Source organism: Prionailurus viverrinus, chromosome B1 (genome assembly GCF_022837055.1).
Source record: "Prionailurus viverrinus isolate Anna chromosome B1, UM_Priviv_1.0, whole genome shotgun sequence".
NCBI lineage: Eukaryota > Metazoa > Chordata > Mammalia > Carnivora > Felidae > Prionailurus > Prionailurus viverrinus.
Genome location: NC_062564.1, coordinates 173,058,116 through 173,077,116, shown reverse-complemented (window position 1 = coordinate 173,077,116; position 19,001 = coordinate 173,058,116). Strand labels below are relative to the sequence as shown.

At 34.9% G+C, this 19,001-nt stretch overlaps 1 protein-coding gene across 1 annotated transcript in view; it reads left to right on the top strand.

Moving 5' to 3' along the window:
* The window catches only part of UBE2K (ubiquitin conjugating enzyme E2 K), a 68,587-nt gene extending 51,680 nt beyond the window's left edge, over positions 1–16,907 (top strand). The window contains exons 4-7 of the mRNA XM_047855543.1: positions 2,466–2,548; positions 13,376–13,475; positions 16,168–16,296; positions 16,632–16,907. Coding sequence (XP_047711499.1) covers positions 2,466–2,548; positions 13,376–13,475; positions 16,168–16,296; positions 16,632–16,706 — 387 coding nt within the window. The 3' untranslated portion in view covers positions 16,707–16,907. The remainder of the gene's footprint in view (positions 1–2,465; positions 2,549–13,375; positions 13,476–16,167; positions 16,297–16,631) is intronic.
* Positions 16,908–19,001: the final 2,094 nt, after the last annotated feature.

Sequence of the window (19,001 nt, the reverse complement as noted above, 5' to 3'; positions counted from 1 at the left end):
TTAATATTGTTCTGTGATCAGGGTCAAATATGACTAAAGTAGGTCATGGTAAGTGTCATTGTATTGTTACTTTTATACTTCACCCCCTCCAAGTTTTTTTGACATTTTTGTTGATATATAACAGAGATGTTAGCACTATGGGAGAAAGTGACGAATATAGTAGATCTGAATTGTGTGTATAGAATAATAGGACAAAATTCTGGGACACCTGTGGATACCATTGGTGATAGTAAGGCTTGAGAAAGATAAAGACATGAAAAATCTGAGAAAGGAGGTAGTTGATAAAAAATAACAAAGAAAAGAGGAATAGGGGAGAAAGAGTGGTAAACCACAGAAAAAACTACTAGAACATTTATTTACATCTATACTAGTGGATAATCAGTGTCCTCTTGAAAAATTTTTTATTAGATCATTTTTAAATTCAGAAGTATTTATTCTAACTGTAGATTATAGTACAAGTAAGAGTTTAATATTTCCTTGATCTTGCATATATGCATGTTTGTCTTCATATGTCTATAGAGATCATGGTTTGAAGACGACTCTTTAAAAAGCAAGATACCTTAGATCACTTGCCTACACCATAAACATTCTGACAACTTCAGCAGTAATTTAAAATTAATTTTCCAATCTTGTTGAAAAGATTGAACCAACTTTTGTTTTAAAGTCACAAAATGCTATAATGTCCTTGAGTTATGGAAATTATGGCATCTGGTTATTTTATATCTTTAAAACATATCTGATTCATTACTTAAGGCTCTTTAATGACTTCTCATTCCCTTCATGTAAGCCTGCTTTCTGAAACCAACCTTAGCCTATCTCTCATGTCATCTTAAAAATATATATATATTCAGTTTCAGAAGGCTGGCTACATGAAGGGAATGAGAAGTCATTAAAGAGCCTTAAGTAGAGTGGTGAATCAGATATGTTTTAAAGGTTACTCTTGGGTTTCAATGTGGAGAATGGATTTGAGGAAGCAAAACTGAAGGTAGTAAAGTCATTAGACTGTTTAGTAACCAAAGTGTGGAATGATGGTCTTGTTTAACGAGATTGTGATTCTGTGGATGTCATCTTTGAAAGCAATAAAATTATTTTAAGAACAAAAAAAGGATCAGGGCATGGAAAGAGCCCCTCAGTTTTAGGTATTTTGTTGAAGTGCTTTTCCAGCATATAAGTTAGTGAGTAATTAAGTGAGGAAGTAGTAACAGGTAGTATAGACAAATTGAATCACAAGGAGAAAAGTGGAAGCTATCTGTTTAGCTTCTTTCCATAAATAGCGTAGATTTGAAGCATATATTGATGAGTCAATTTTTGGGAAGTACTATAAGCTTGGCTTTTATAGTAATTAATCTATTAGGTGTAAAGGAGTTTTGACTCAGATGACTATTGTAACATGTTAGATATAATAATAATAGGTTCCCTCCCCTCCCCCCAATAATAATTGGTCCCCCCCCCCCCAAAAAAAAACCTCATAAGAGACGATGAACTACATTTCATTTCATGGTGATCTGTTAGAGATAGCATTTTCACTTTGTTGGTTTCTTACTCATCAGTGCTGAGACAAATAGGCAATTGGAGACTCAGAATCTGAAATGAGATTGTATAAGTGTGTGTGTTGTTCTATTGCTGGCTAGTTGTTTGATTTTGGATAAATTTTTTTTTTTTTTCATTTTATTTTTAAAATTTTTTAATGTTTATTTTTGAGAGAGAGAGTGCGAGTGGGGGAGGCTCAGAGAGAGAGGGAGACACAGAATCTGAAGTGGACTCCAGGCTCTGAGCTGTCAGCACAGAGCCCAGCATAGGGCTTGAACTCACGAATGGTAAGATCAGACCTGAGACAAAGTCAGATGCTCAACAGACTGAGCCATCCAGGCATCCCCTGGATAAATCTGTTAAACACTAAACCTTAGTGTCTCCTCAGTGCCAGTATCTTCCAAATGTTTGTTGAATTATTTTTTTAAAAAGAAATTGAGGGGAAAAAATGTTGCAAAATATTAGAAGCCATCTTACAGCTACTTACTACTTAAATGCTTCCAAGCACTGATTTTACTTACTTTGTCCTTCACACCTCTTCTGCATCCTACTTGACACTAAATAAATTGCCATTTACTATCTGTATTAATTTTGATTTTATATTACTTTATCTACCTAAGTGGATTTTAGTCTATGTTGTAGTTATTATAGCATGGAATATTATGCTAGGTAAATTATAAACACCTAATAATTGTTGGGTTTCTTTAGAGGCAGAACACTTATTAAAAGGTTTAAAAATAATGTATGTCAGTGACAACATTCAGCTTACTGAATGCTTTGTCTTCCACACCCCTCCCTTCAGGTAGGCAAAATGATGGTAATGTAAGTATGGACATTTTTTTTTAATATGAAGATTTCATTTTCCTGTAGTTCTATTTGAACTATATGTGTTTTATTTCTGTTACTTAAAAACTCAAGTGTGCTTTATATTCTAGGTCCGGTTTATCACTAAAATATGGCATCCTAATATTAGTTCCGTCACAGGGGCTATTTGTTTGGATATCCTGAAAGATCAATGGTAAGAGATTTTGAATTCACCTTCTCCCCTCTCTCATATGAATTCCAAACTATATTTAGTGTGTTACCTGTGTAATCGCCTCAGAACATAAGCATATATTATACTTTCTCCTATTTGGGCTGTAATTTTGAAACTTTATAAAGTCTCTTAAGTGCATAATCAAAAATGTGGTAGATTTGAGATCACAATCATTATTTAAATAGTGACTTATTAGGTAACGTTAGGTACTAGCTCTTAAATCTTGAAAAGCTTTGATTTCATTTATTTTGGTAAATTTAGTTTTTGCTATCTCTGAAAGATGTTTGTGAAAGACTAACATAAATAAATATTGAAGTAATCAGCTCTGACTTGGATGTAATATAGGCAACAAAAATATTGAAAGTTGTGTTAATTGGACAGAGTTAAGGTTCTCAGATTTGAAGAAAGGAGTGCCTTTATAGGTGATATCTTCATTTGTATGGCACTTTATACTGCTTTCACATGCTTTGTCTGATCTGATTTTAGCACAGTGTTCTTACCCTTTAAATTCAAACCTAGCTCTGCCATTTACTGAACTGTGGTCCTGAGCAAATTACCTAGCTTTTGTGCCTTAGTTTCCCCATCTCACAAATAGGGTTAACATCTGCTTCATAAGGCTGTTAAAAGTATTACATGAATTGGTTTATGTAATTTTCTTAGAGTAGATCCTGGCATAGTCTAACAACATGGATGGAAAAAACTAAAACAAGTATAAAAAGACATTGGAGTGGGAGAAAACAGTAATAAGTTATGTGTTTGATTTGTTAAGAAATGGAAAGAATAGAACCTGAACAGGATGAAACAGGAATGACAACATTTAGTGTTTGGATGATTTGGTTTATTTAGTAACTGGATAAACAGACAAGAGTTGTTGGTTTGGTTTTGTTTTTCTACTCTTTTTTTTTTTTTTCCAATATTTGTTTATTTTTGAGAGAGAGAGACGAACAGACAGACACACCATGAGTGGGGGAGGGGTAAAGAGACAGGGAAACACAGAATTCGAAGCAGGCTCCAGGCTCTGTGCTGTCAGCACAGAGACTGATGTGGGGCTTGAACCCATGAATGGTGAGATCATGACCTGAGCCAAAGTCAGATGCTTAACCGACTGAGCCACCCAGGTGCCCCTTGTTTTTCTCTTCTAATAGCACATCTGGGTAAAGCCGCCTCCCTCAGATCATCTGTTGGGATCTAGTTTCTTGATATATATTCCATACTGTTAAACATTGAGTAGTGTGGAATAGACCTAATCTGTCCTTCTTTTAATTTGTAGCTTTTTGCAATTTATAGGACTCAGTATTTTTATCCATAAAGTTATCTGAAAGGCCCCTTATAATAGCTCAATCATTCAGTGGTACTAAGGAATATTTGCAGACATTGTACTTTTTATTCACTTGGTTTCTGGGATATTAGGTCTTCTATTTTCCCCTTTCCTATGTCCACTGTCAGACTCCTTGACTCCTTAACTAGTTTCTCCCTTTTCTCCTGGAGCTTTGCACATGACAGTACTTGAAAGCTAAGTCTTTACCTATGCTCCTCTTCATCTATACTCACTTTCTTGGTATGCTCATCTGATTTTATAACTTCGCTTTTTAAATACCAGCAACTCATAAATTTATCTTTCTTGAACTCCAGGCCCATATCCTGCTACCTGCTTAACATCTTTACTTGACTATGTATGTAGTAGACATCTCAAACGTAAACATTTTGAAAACTGAACTGATAATCCCCTAACCCAAAACCTGTTTCACCCCATCTTAAGTTATTGAAAGCTACATCCTTGCATTTGCTCTGGCCAAAACCTCCTCATGATCCTTGGTTCTTGTTTCTCTGGTACCCTGTATACCCTGTTTGCAAATTTTGTTGATGAAACCACCAAAGTCTTATAAGCAGTTGCACTGCTACTAACTACCTGGCCCACATCACATTACCTCTTTCCTGGATGATTACAGTAGCCTGCTGCCCTGTTTGTAACTTTGCCCTACTCAGCAATTCTCAGCAGCTAGAATGATACACTCTCCTCCCTGTTCCCCCCGCCCCCCTTTTTAAAAACAAATAAAGCTCTAGACTGAAATTTTCCACCGACTTCCCTTTTTGCTCAGAGTTAAGCCAGCAGTACTACCACATCTGATTATCTCCCTATAGATAGTTGAAAGAAGATGGTGAATGTGTAGAGAGAGAACTTGAACTTTTGTACTGAAACACTTTGTGTCAACTATTCTCATTTCCTTAGGCAGGTGTGAAGTAGCTAAATTTAGTCTCATTTCATATCTATATAATTGAAATGTTAAAAAATAATATCAGATAAAATAGGTGAGATTGGATATACATGGATAATACTACCTACCCTCTCCCCCCCCCCCCGCCCCCCCCATTTATTGAGGGTAATTGGCAGTCAGTGGATATTCATGTTTAGGCTTCAGAGCTGGAATTTGGTAAAGAAAACTACAAGACAGTAATCTTCAGAAAAATAAATTGAGTAAACATTGAATAACTTGGGATAGGTGTGCTAGAAGACAGTTTGTTAGTCTTGGTCTTTTATTAGTATATATGGATGGCGATTTACCTTTAATATTTAACAACTTAATGTTAGTATGGTTTATTTCTTAACTATACAGTGTTGTATGAAGAAACTATTCTCTGGTGTTTTTCCACTGGCACCTATTCTGAATATAGGGGATAGAAGAAAATACACATAAAAATTGCACTCAGTGAAACTGCCCTTCCAAAAGCCATAAACAGGCATTAAGAGAATATTTAGATGACTGATAAGCAATACTCAGTGTCATTAGTCATCAGGGAAATGCAGATTAAAATTACAATTAGATACTACTACACACTTATAAATAGTTCTCTTGCATTGATGGTAGGCATATGGTTCAACCACTCAACCAGCAGTATCTACCAAAGCTAAACATACACCTTTGATATGGCATAGCAAATCCACTCCTAGGTCTATATCCAAGAGAAATAAGTGCATGTCCACCAAAAGACTTGTACAAGAATATTTATAGCACATTTAATCACACCATAACAACCATATATATATATATATATATATATATATATAATATACATATATATGTGTGTGTGTGTGTGTGTGTGTGTGTATATATATATATATATATATATATATATATATATATATATATATAGACACACAAATAACATGGATTATTCTCACAGGCATGTTGAGTGACAAAAGCCAGACGTAAAAGAGCATGTACTGTATAGCTTTTTATAAAATTTAAGATAAGCCAAAACTATGATAGAAATTAGGACAGTGGTGGGGGTAGATGAGGGTTGTGAAAGGGAGTTGCATGAGAAGGCTTTTTGGAGTGCTGGAAGTACTCTATATTTTGATCTAGGTGATGATTACATAGGTGTTGTATACATATATAAAAATTCATGTAGCTGTATAACTCTGCTTATTATACTTTAATAAAAAATTAAAACAAAAAAGTTGCCATTTTTAAGTAGTTGTCAGTGTTTTAAATAAACATCAATTATGTTGATGGTCTTCTGGAAGACTCTTAATAGAAAATAACAGTCAACAATAGAGACAGTTCACATGGCTATTGTACATATTGAAGGCCTTACTCTGTATGCATGAATATATATTTTTTAATTTTATTTAATTTTTAAAATTTATATCCAAATCAGTTAGCATACATATAGTGCAACAATGACTTCAGGAGTAGATTCTTTAATGCCCCTTAACCCATTCCCCCTCCCACACCCCCTCCAGTAACCCTCTGTTTGTTCTCCATAATTAAGAGTCTCATGTTTTGTCCCCCTCCCTGTTTTTATATTATTTTTGTTTCCCTTCCCTTATGTTCATCTGTTTTGTCTCTTAAAGTCCTCATATAGTGAAGTCATATGATATTTGTCTTTCTCTAATTTCACTTAGCATAATACCCTCCAGTTCCATCCACCTAGTTACAGATGGTAAGATTCCATTCTTTTTGATTGCCGAGTAATAATCCATTATATGTGTGTATATGTGTGTGTGTGTATAACCACATATAACATATATGTGTGTGTGTGTGTGTGTGTGTATGTATGTATGTATAACCACATCTTCTTTATCCATTCATCCATCGATGGACGTTTGGGCTCTTTCCATACTTTGGCTATTGTTGATAATGCTGCTATAAACATTGGGGTACATATGTCCCTGTATGTATGAATATTTAATTAGCCATCTTAACTGTGTTTCTGTGATCTGAGCAAAATTGATTTACTTAAGATAGATTTGTAAGGTATGTCAACCACTGATTATTAAAATTAGCTGACACAAGTTGAAATTTCATAATCCTGTTTACTTGTTAGGATTTGTTTTTTACATACTAAATCCTAAAAATCTCAATGCATTGTGTATTTAGTTAGTACTGTGTAAAACAATAAATGGAATGAAAGATTGTCTGTTCAGTTGTATGCTTTTTTCACATTATTATGTTTAGATTTAAACATAGAGCAGTCAAAAAATTCATGTATTTCTTTACACTATCAAAGATGTTATAATTTCTATAGTACTTAGAGCCAGAAGACTGGGTTTTGTTTTGATAGTAATTTTATTACAACTAAATTAAAACAATGTCATTCTTTACCATTAATTTTCTTGTCTAGCTTTTTAAAACTTTACATTTAGAGTGGTTTTTTTCCTCTATCATTTATTTTTAAAAATTTTTTATTGGAGGGGTGCACCTGGGTGTCTTAGTCGGTTAAGCATCTGACTTCAGCTCAGGTCATAATCTCGCAGTCTGTGAGTTCAAGCCCCACATCAGGCTCTGTGCTGACAGCTCAGGGCCTAGAGCCCGCTTCAGAATCTGTGTCTTCTCTCTCTTTCACTCTCTGCCTCTCCCTCAGTCACACTCTGTTTCTCTCTCTCTCTCTCTCAAAAATAAATATTAAAATTTTTATTTTGTATTGAAGTATAGTTGGCATACAGTATTAGTTTCAAGTGTCATTTAGGTTTCTTTTTAGCTAACTAATTTCTTTTTTTTTTTTTAAGTTTATTTATTTTGAGAGAGACAGACAAATTGGCAAGTGGGAGAGCGAGAGAGAGAGAGAGAGAGAGAGAGAATTCCAAGTAGGTACAGAGCCCAATGCAGGGCTCAAACCCACATAACTGTGAGATCATGACCTGAGCCAAAACCAAGAGTTGGTGCTCAACCGACTGAGCCACCCAGGCGCCCCTAGCTAATTAATTCTTAATGATTTATAAATACCTCCCCCAACATTTTATTATGAAAATTTTCAAGCATACAGAAAACATAACGTTTTCTCTTTAAGATTGTTATGAATGAAGTCTAAGATTTTTTTCTTCCATATTGAGAGCAAACTATCCCTTCTAACATGTTCACCTTTAGGTCCTTAGTTTCTGGTTTTTAAAGTGGTAATTTCAGAGGTCTATTATAGTAGTTTGTGTCTTCCCAATAAAGACAGTGGAAATAAAGGAAAAGTATTTTTAAGTATTTATATTAAGGACTTATGACTCTCTAAGAGAAGAGCTTCTCACTTTAAAAAATGTTTTTGAGGCTCCTACATGGCTCAGTCTTGAGGGTTCAACTCTTGATCTCAGCCCAGGTCATGATCTCACGGTTTGTGAGATTGAGCCCTGTGTCGGATAACAGCACAGAGCCTGCTTGGGATCCTCTATCTCCCTCTCTGCCCCTCCTCCCACACATTCTCTCTCTATCGCTCTCGCTCTCTCTCAAAAACAATGTTTTTATACTGTAAAATGCATATGACATAAAATTTACCGTCTTGGTGTTTTTAATTGACCTATAACATGGTAATCTTAGCTGTTTAAAATAAGTATACAGATGAGTATTATTAAGTATATTCACATTGTTGTGCTACCAGTCCCCAGTCCCCAAGTTTTTTTTTTTTTTTAATAAGACTTTATTTTTTTAGAGCAGTTCTAGGTTCACAGCAAAATTGAAAGAAAGGTATAGAAATTTCCCATATACTCCCTGCCCCCACACATGCATAGCCTCCCCCATTATCAACATCCTCCATCAGAATGTAACATTTGTTATGGTTGATGAACCTACATTGACCTATCACAATCATAGTTTATATTATGGTTCACTCTTAGTGTTGTCCATTCCGTGCATTTGAAGAAGTGTATGACATGTATCCATCATTGTGGTATACTGAGTACTTTCACTGTCCTAAAAATCCTCTGTGCTTTGACTCTTCATCCTTCTACCACGCCCCCTCCCCACCCTTTCATGTTTTGAAACTGAAACTCTGCACCTCTACACTTATTTCCCATTCCTGTCTTGCTCTAGCCTATGGCAACCACCATTCTACTTCATGTCTCTGTGAATTTGGCTTTTCTAGGTGATGAATCATAGTATTTGTCTTTTTATTCCTGGCTTCACTTATTAATTTAATGTCATCAGGATTCATCATGTTGTAGCATGGGTCTGATTTGTCTTTTTAAGGCCGAATAATATTTCATTGTGTGTAGATAGATAGATAAATATCACATTTTCTTCATTCATGGGTTGATGGAAATGAGTTACTTCCGCCTTCTGGCTATTGTGAGTAATACTTGTTATGAACATGTACTAGTTCATAGTATCTAGTATCTAGATATCTAAGTACTAGTGTACTAGTATCTAAGTCTCTGCTTTCAGTTATTTTGGGTCTGTATCTAGAAGTGGATTTGTTAGATCATATGGTAATTCTGTGTTTAGGTGGGTTTTTTTGTTTGTTTTGTTTTTTGAAGAACTGCTATAGTGTTTTTTGTAATTGTTGCTCCATTTTGCATTCCCACCAACTATGCCCAAGGATTCCAGTGACTCTACATCTTCACCAGCAATTGTTATTTTTCTGTTTTGTTTGAGAGTAGCCATCCTAATGGATGTGAAGTAGTGTCTCATTGTTTGGTTTCCTTAACAATTAGTGATGTTAAGCATCTTTTCATGTGCATATAAGCAATTTTTATATCTTCTGTGGAGAAATGTTTGTTCAGGTCCTGATTTTTTGAGTTTTTGTTGTTAACAGCAATTCTTTATATATTCCAAACATTAACCCTTTATCAGATAAGATTTGCAAATATTTTCTCTCATTCTGTGGGTTGCCTTTCACTCTATTGATTTTATCCTTTGCACAGGTTTTTCTGTCTATACAGTTAACTTTGATGTAGTTACACCAGTTTCTCCAGTTTTCCTATTGTTGCCTGTGCTTTTGATATCCCATCCAAGAAATTCAACCCCAATTGTGAAGCTTTCCCCCTATGTTTTCTTCTAAGTGTTGTATGGTTTTAGCTCTTATACTTAGTTCTTTGATCCATTTTTTTTTAAGTTTTTTTAAATTTATTTTTGACAGAGCATGAGTGGGGGAGGGGCAGAGAGAGAAAGGGAGACAGAATTCTTTGATACATTTTGAATTAATTTTCATATATGGTGTAAAGCAAGGGCCCAAATTCATTCTTTTGAAAGTTCATCAAGTTTTTTTTTTTAACATTTATTTATTTTTGAGAGAGAGAGAAAACTCGCAAGAGTGGGGGTGGGGGCACAGAGAGAGGGAGACAGAGGATCTGAAGCAGGAAGCTCTGTGCTGACAGCAGAGAGCCCAACGTGGGGCTCGAACTCAAGAACCAGGAGATCGTGACTTGAGCTGAAGTCGGATGCTTAACCAACCAAGCCACCCAGGCGCCCCAAGAGCTCATCAAGTTTTAAAGAAAAATGTTTATTGCCTTGAGATAAAAATATAAATCTATCTATGTAATGTTATTAAGGTTTTGCTAAGATTTGTGAGATTTTTAAGTTTATTTATTTATTTTGAGAGAGAGAGAGCGAGCTTGCAGGGTAGGGGCAGAGAGAGAATCCCAGGCAGGCTCTGCACTGTTAGTGTAGGGGCTGACATATGGGGGCTCAGTCTCATGAACCATGAGATCATGACCTGAGCTGAGATCAAGACTTGGATGCTTAATTGACTTAGCCACTCAGTTGCCCAATGATTTGTGAGATTTAGACGGCTTTTATTTTACATGTTTTCATGTTTTTATTACAAGTTAAAATTATAGTGAGTTTAATAATTGTTTTAGTATGAAATATTCCTTTGAAGATTTATCTTTAATATTCAGATAACTTTCCTTGAAAGAAATAATTATATTAATTAAAAATTATGTAACTTAAGATTTTGTTTAATGTCATGGATTTTTTCATTGGTGTGCTTAAATAAGTTCAATGGAATATTAGAGTAGCCAGCTTAACTTTATATATCCTATTTCTGTGATAATTTGTATTTTTGTCTCTTCTGGATGATTTTCAGGTGATGGAGGTGAGCTTTATGCTGATACACGTAGGCAGCTTTTGATGTTCACATACCTTTAAACATTCTCTTCAAAATTACCCAAATAGAGGGGCACATGGATGGCTTAGTCAGTTAAGTGTCCAACTTTGGCTCAGGTCATGATCTCACAGGTTCATGAATTCAAGCCTCACATTGGCCTCTTCTGTCAGTATGGAGCCCACTTTAGACCCTCTGTCTCCTTCTTTCTGCCTTTCCCCCACTTGTGCGTGCACACACTCAAAAATAAACATTAAAAAATTTAATTACCCAAATAGACAATGAAAGTAGTGTATTTTTTTTTAATGTTCATTTACTTTGAGACAGAGTGTGTGAGCAGTGGAGAGGCAGAGAAAGGGAGAAAGAGAGAATCCCAAGCTGTCAGCACAAAACCTGACTTGGGGCTCAGTCTCACCAACTGTCAGATGATGGATGACCTGAGCCGAAATCAAGACTTGGACACTTAACTGACTGAACCACCCAGGTGCCCCAAAAGTAGTGTACTTCTAATTAAGAAAGATTTCACCTTGTCACAGTGATAACGGCAGGACAAGAATGAACATTTAAGCGCTAAATACCGATTTTTATGCTTTGATTCCTGTCTTAAAAGAATATCCATTCTAAAGATGGTGTACCTGTTGGTTGAAAGTAACTTTTGTAAGCTCTTAGGAAATATAGAACCTTATTATTATTATTTTTTTTATGTTTATCTATTTTTGAGAGAGAGCACGTGCAAGGGAGGGAGGGGCGGGAGGGGGGGAACAGAAGCAGGCTGTGCACTCTCAGTACAGAGCCCAGTGCGGGGCTCAGACTCAAAAACCATGAGATCATGACCTGGGCCAAAGTCAGATGCTTAACTGATGAGCCACCCAGGTGCCCTGGAAGTTTAGAACCTTGGTTTAGAAAAACAATCTCCATTTTTCCAGCCCTGTTTCAGAATTAGAAATTTCTATTACATAACCATATATAGTGGTTTAAAAAGCTTTTAAAATCCTGTTCTCTTTAATGCTAGTTTAGCATTTCAGCTAACTTTTGTGTCATAACCAGTCTCTTCCTTTTCCGATTAAACTTCTCAAAAAGGTAGATTGAGAAATAAAAATTTTTATTCTGGTAGCATTTTTGATTCATTTGTGATGCAATTTTTCTCTCATATATAAAATACGGAACTACAGTTTTGATATTGATTTTATTATATTGGTTTAGAGTAGCCCTTCTTAATTAGCTCAGGCTGTAATCCTCTAAAACAGTATTTCTCAAACATTAGGTTGCATCTGAATCACTTGGAGTGGGGTGCCTGAGTGGCTCAATCACGTGAGCATCTGACTCTTGATTTTGGTTCAGGTCATGATCCCAGAGTCGTGGGATTGAGCCCCATGTCAGGCTCTGCACTGAGCTTGGGATTCTCTCTCCCTCGCCCTTGCTTGTGTACTTGCTCTCTCTCTAAAATAAAAAAATAAAATTTCTTTTAATTAAAAAAAAAAAGTGTTTTAAGATGTTAACTAAAAAAACATCACTTGGGGTACTTGTTAATCCTACCCTGGCATTTCTGATTCAGGAGGTCTGGGATGAGGCTGAAAATTTTCATTTCTTACAAGTTTCCCAGGTGATGTTGACACTACTGGTTGGTGAAACTACACTTTGTGGGATACACTGCCTTAAGGCATCTATTGTTGGTTAAGGCCTCCATTATTGGTAATAAACTAACCTTTATTGTAATAGTCAAAGATGGTACTATTCTTGGGAAAATTGAGAAAATAGTCACTCGGTAATTTTCTCTGTTCGTGGTTAAAATGAGGAACCCAGTTGAAAAAGATTGGATTAGAATGATCTAATTTGTGTGGTTAAAATGGGCTTATTATTTAATGCTCCTTCAACTTTTTAAATATTTCACTGTTGCATTTATTATATTTATGAATACTTCTATATTGGTCAGACAGCTTTTTTAACAGAAACACGAAGAATCCTTGCTGGTTATGTAGATACCATTTTTTAAGATAAATAGTTGCTTACAAAATACATTTAGAAGCATGAATTTAGTGGTGATATATTTTAAGTAAACTTGGTCTGTTTCAGAATGTTATGGAGTGCTTTTAGGCTTTCTTGAAAATAAGGGATATTTGCTTGATGGTATCTTACATGTTTTTGGAGTGGCATTGAAAGAAAGTTACACATACTAGTTTATCACTTCATGTGTAGAGAAGTGGGTAGAAAATTAAGTCAGTGGATAAAGTTGACTAGAAGGATATTGCCAACAAAAAGAAAAGGAAGGCCAGTTCAGGACGCTTTGAATTGTCTTAACAAATAAACTCCATTCATTTTAAAGTCAAGAAGAAGAAAAATATGGCAGGTAGATACATAAATTTCTACAATTTAGCTACATGATTAAGATAAAATCTAAATTATTTTTATCTCCAGTTTTTATATTTTATTCAGGAAACATCCACTTTTGTTTTTGTCATGCAGTGTGTTCTTAACTGGAATATTTTCCTGTTTGAATTTTAGGGCAGCAGCAATGACTCTCCGCACGGTATTATTGTCATTGCAAGCCCTGTTGGCAGCTGCAGAACCAGATGATCCACAAGATGCAGTAGTAGCAAATCAGGTAAGGTAGCTGCTTTTATAAGACCTTCTTATACTTACCTATAATTCTTTACTACCATAGTGGTTTGCAGTGTTAACACATGAGCATAGTTCCATTGAAACTAAATTTGAAAATGGTTTTCTTTCTTGTGGTGAGATTATTTTTTCAGGTATAATAGTGAAAACTTAATTTACTGATTTTTAAAATACTAATTTAATTGGATATGTGATAGATGCTTTTTTTAAAAAACACATCAGTGGAAATTTTCAAACGCACAATGTGAAAAGAATTACACAGTGAACACCCATAGTCCTGCCTACATCTGGATTCTGTGATTATTTACTGTACATGCTTTATCATGTGTGTATCCATCTCTGTCCTTCAGTTTAGTGATGATCCCTCCCCTGATGATCATTTTAACCAGCTCTTGCTATAGCTGAAGTGGCATGGTAAATGTTACCAAGGATCTTAACAGAGGACAGTAAATTACAAGTAAATAATGTTTTATTGCCACACCCCTTTGTTTACTTTCCAGCCACAAAATGGCAGAGTTGAACAGTTGGAACAAAGATGGTATGGTCTGAAAATTGAAATAATTATCTGGTCTTTAGAGAAAGTTTGCCAACGTCTAAGCCATTAGGATTTACTGAGCTTTTTTTTTCCCCCCATCTAAAAATTTTTCTTCTCTTGACTTGAGATACAACACTCTCTTCATCTTGGTAGTTGTAGTTGTTCCTTCTTAGTTTCTACAATTATTTCTCTTTTTCCTCCCTCTTAAATATGGATCCTTGGTTTTGACACTGTTCCTTTTATTTTCCATTATATATGGTAACTTAGGTGATCATATCCATACTGATCAGTATGGATATCAGTATGGATATGATCACCTGTAAGTTGAGAAAATGTTTAGGCTTTGACCTCTCTCTGAGCCCAAGAGCCTGTTCAGAAACAGGATAGCCCTATATGAATGTTTCACTGATACCTCAGCACAGTATTCCCAAAACTGAACCTAGAATCTTAAATCCTGTGAACTTTCCATCCTTATATTATACTATCATCAGTTTAAATGTCCACATCACAGACTTGGAATTTCTTTCTGTCTCCTTTTCTTTTGTTGATTCCATTCCCAGTATCTCTTTCATCATACTTCTCTGATTTGCCTTAGTTCACATTTTTAAAAATATCTCCATTCGACTGCTCTTATACCTACCCCTTCTTCGGCCTCTTCCTTCCCCCATCTTCTACATTGATACCAGTTAGCTTTGTAAAGTACAAATCTTATTTTACTTTACTACTAAAAACCTATTGGAAGCTCTGCTATTACCTACTTGGTAAATCCAGATTCTTTAGTTTGCAGAGCTTTTCCATGACTTGAACTGTCTACAAACCCAGCTTATCTCATCTAAATTCTTACTGTTCCTTGGATTCCTTGCCTTTTCAAGATGGCATTCAGTTATACTGGTTATTTCCCCCAATTTGTCATGTTTCCTCTGCCTGAGGAAACTTTCCTCTTAGTAAAACCTGTTCCTTTCCCTTGAAAAGCTGTTCACTCCTTGTTTAATGTATATACTTGTTAATATCGTCTGTTGTTTGTCTCAGAGTGCTTAGAATTAGGGTTTTACGTGCTACATATATACACTGTTCATTCCCTCTGGGTAGTCAAAACCATAGCTTGAGTCTCAGCTTTGAGTTCCTATTGGAGATCTGAGCCTCAAAGCCTGAAGTTGGTCTAAGCACTTTCTTCTTGTTCCTAAAACAGTTCAATAATTTGACTTATTCTCTTATTAAGAATTAACATGGTAGAAACCAGGGTTTTCATTTTAATATACAGTAGAAGCTTATCAGTCTTAAAATATTCAATACTTTTAAAAGAAGTATTAAAGTGAATTGAATAGTTATTTTAAATTTATACGTCACTTGTTAAGTAATGTTGGCCTCAGTATTTGAGAATAAATTTATCTCATTCCAATGAGAATGGGAAGTATTACATTTTAAAAGTACTTTATGGTACTTTTAAGAGATAAGTTCATAAACCTTTCAAAACATGCTGTAAATCAGGGCACCTGCCTGGCTTGTTCGGTGGAACATGCAACTCTTGACCTCATGGTTGTAAATTCGAGCCCCAAGTTGGGTGTAGAGGTTACTTAAAAATAAAATCTTTTTTTTTTTCCTTTAAGTAGTTTCCATGCCCAACATGGGGCTTGAACTCAACCCCATGATCAAGAGTCCCATGCTCTCCAACTGACCCAGCCAGGTGTCCCCAAAATAAAATCTTTAAAAAAACAAACAGGTATTGCACATGGCATATCCTTAAATCACTGTATGCTAATACAGCTCTAGCAAAACAGTGAAGTCTAGTTGTATTCTGTCATGAACTGTGGTTAGTACAAAGGTCAGTTACATTTATTAGTGAATGTCCACCTAGTTTTAGAAGCAAATAATTCTGTTTAGTTGTATAATGTTTGACACTTCACGTCCAACTTCGGCTCTGGTCATCATCTGGAGGTTCATGGGTTCAAGCTCCACATTGGGCTTACACTGGCAGTGCAGAGTTTGCTTGGGATTCTCTCTTTGCCCTTCCCCTGTTTGTGCATGTGCTCTCTCTCTCAAAGTAAGTAAACTTAAAAAAAAGAAAAGAAACAAGTTCTTAGGCAATTAAGTATTGAATACTACTACTATATTGTCATGTCATTTGGTTTTTTTCTCCATATAGTACAAACAAAATCCTGAAATGTTCAAACAGACAGCTCGACTTTGGGCACATGTGTATGCTGGAGCACCAGTTTCTAGTCCAGAATACACCAAAAAAATAGAAAACTTATGTGCTATGGGCTTTGATAGGGTAAGTATATAAAAGCATACTTATTTTGATATATTTATTGATTTACTTAAAATTATTGCTGCAAATCCTTGGCTGACAAAAGTGTTTCAAAGATACTCTCTAAATCTAGTTTTGATAAACTGTCTTCTGTTATTATAATCAGTGATTTTTCTTTTCCCTTTGCTAATTCCAGTCATTGGTTTAGGAGCTTTTTATGCACTACAAATGCCAGGCAACTTAAAAAAAAAAAAGAAAACAAGATGTGATTTCTCAATATAAAGATAGTGCATGATTCAGTATTTTAAAAATATTTTCTTGAGATTTGATTTTTTTGTGTCCCCTTTTCTTCTCTACAGAATGCAGTAATAGTGGCCTTGTCTTCAAAATCATGGGATGTAGAGACTGCAACAGAATTGCTTCTGAGTAACTGAGGCATAGAGAAAGAGCTGCTGATATAGTCAAGCTTGCCCTTTCTTGAGGAGCATCAACATCTGTTATTTTTAGGATTCTGCATAGATTTCTTTTAAACTGGCATTCTTGCCTAATGATGTTATCTAGGCACCATTGGAGACTGAAAAAAAAATCCCTGCTCTGTAAATAAAGCTAATTAAACGTCTGTGTAAATTTAAAAAGGGGAAATACTTTAATTTTTTTCTTAATAGTGTAAAAATTCTTTGAGCTAAGCTGAAACCATGGAAAAAACATGCTACTTTAGTGTTTAGCAGTGTACCAAGACTAGCAAGAGTTTGCTTCAGGATTTCGTTGAATAATTAAGATAATATTTTGAGTGTGTCAGGGCCATTCAAATTGTTGGTGTTGCATCACAGCTACCTTAACTGTTTTTAACATGGATCCTCTGTGCCTGTGAATTTACTTGCATGCTTGTACTTGACTTCTTAGGATGGGTAGCTGAAAAGACCACCATTTTAAGCATTTGAGAATTCTTAAATATGAGATTTATCCAGAATTGAAGATGGTGACCTATTCAGAGCCTTTTTGTCCTTGTCCACAGACTGGGACACCATATCTATTTTTCCCCCTCTTACCACACACAGCTAATATTCTGATGGTAAATTTGTATTCTGTATTTGTTGAGGAAATAATGCCGAGGGGCATTACCCCTTGCTCCATTTTTAGGTCGTCCATTTGGAATGTTTTGTTACAATTCTCCACTCCTAAAACTTTCCTATGTGAGTAATAATGTAAAAATGGAGCTGCCAATTTTGTTCCTCTTGCAGAAACAGCAAATATTTGATGTTGCAGTATTCCCAAGATTTAATGAAAGAACCCAACTTAGTTTTTCAGTGAATTTGACATCTTTCTATTTTTAAACTGATGAAATTTTCTTTGAGCTCTTCCAAGGATGCAATCAACTATTTGCAGTTTTTTAGCCTAATTTTGGCTTTATAGAGATTGCTTTATCAGGTACTTTAAAAGTCACTCTTGCTTGCATTTACCCCTATTGACACATGAAAGCTGTGTGGTGTTTTACTGTACATACTTCACATACACATAGGAATAGAAGTGTGTTATAAATCTAGCTTTCTTTATGATGTTTCTGATAATATGAGAATTGAAAACTTTACCTTTTCTTGTACATAGTCAGACTTTCTATTCGTATTAAAGTTACATTTCATTCTAAGTTCAAAAGTTTGAAAATTATTAGTTTTGCAAGCTCAAACACTAATGTGACCATTTTATGAAGACTGAAATGGACTTATGCAGTCAGTTCTATACATAGAAACACAGTTCTTATTAAATTTTCAGGACCAATGCAAAATAACAAAAATGTAATGGAATGAGAATGAATTAAAGTAAGGCTGTATATTGAAAGTCATATTATAAAAGGTTTGCTTTCTTCAAGTGTTATTTATCCTAAATTACAATCGTTAAGTGTTTGCAAAATAATTTTGAACCATAAATTCAGCATAATTTCATTTGACTTCTCAATAATCTTAGAAGCAATAAAAGAACCATTATTAAATATATTGTAATGTTAAAGATGTGAAGGTTCTTCCAAAAACTTGTAAGGCTTTCCTAATTAATAGTAAGCTCTTGTAGTTGATATTATTGCATACTAAACACAAGTTGGTATGTTTTTTTCCCCTATGTGTTTGCTTAAGTATAAATTCCTTTATACAATCACCTCCTTTAATTGTTATAGTTTAGTTACTTTCTAAGATGCCAAAGGAAATACGATTTTTCTTTATTTATTTTAAATAGCTAAAACCTTGTACTTTATATTTTGAAGTAAGGTTGGGATTGTGTGAAAATGTGAACAGTTTTGTTCTACTGTTGGTTAGAATTAACTTTTTTTTTTTTAAGTGGAGGGTGGCTTGGTAATACTTGGATTATTTTAAATATCAAACACATCTACCCAATTTACTATTTGCCTGTATTATCAGGGTATATTTAATTCTCCTGTGGTTAGACAAAAGAACGAACTCAGAGATTACTAAAGTCAAGCATTACATACTTAGCTCTTGGAGGCAGCTATACCTTTATACCTTGCCTTTGATTTTTATGCATATTAACCCCATCTACTCCTCTAACTACTCAGTGCCCAGGAAATTGAAAAGTACAATATTTGGTATGAGAGGTTCTCCATAATGCAGTTTTCATTTCAAAAATTTATTTACCTCACTTACATTAAATGTGATAATTCCTCTTTCTGATGTATTTCCCACTGCCCTTCTTCTTTTTTATTTCTCTACAGATAGATGTAT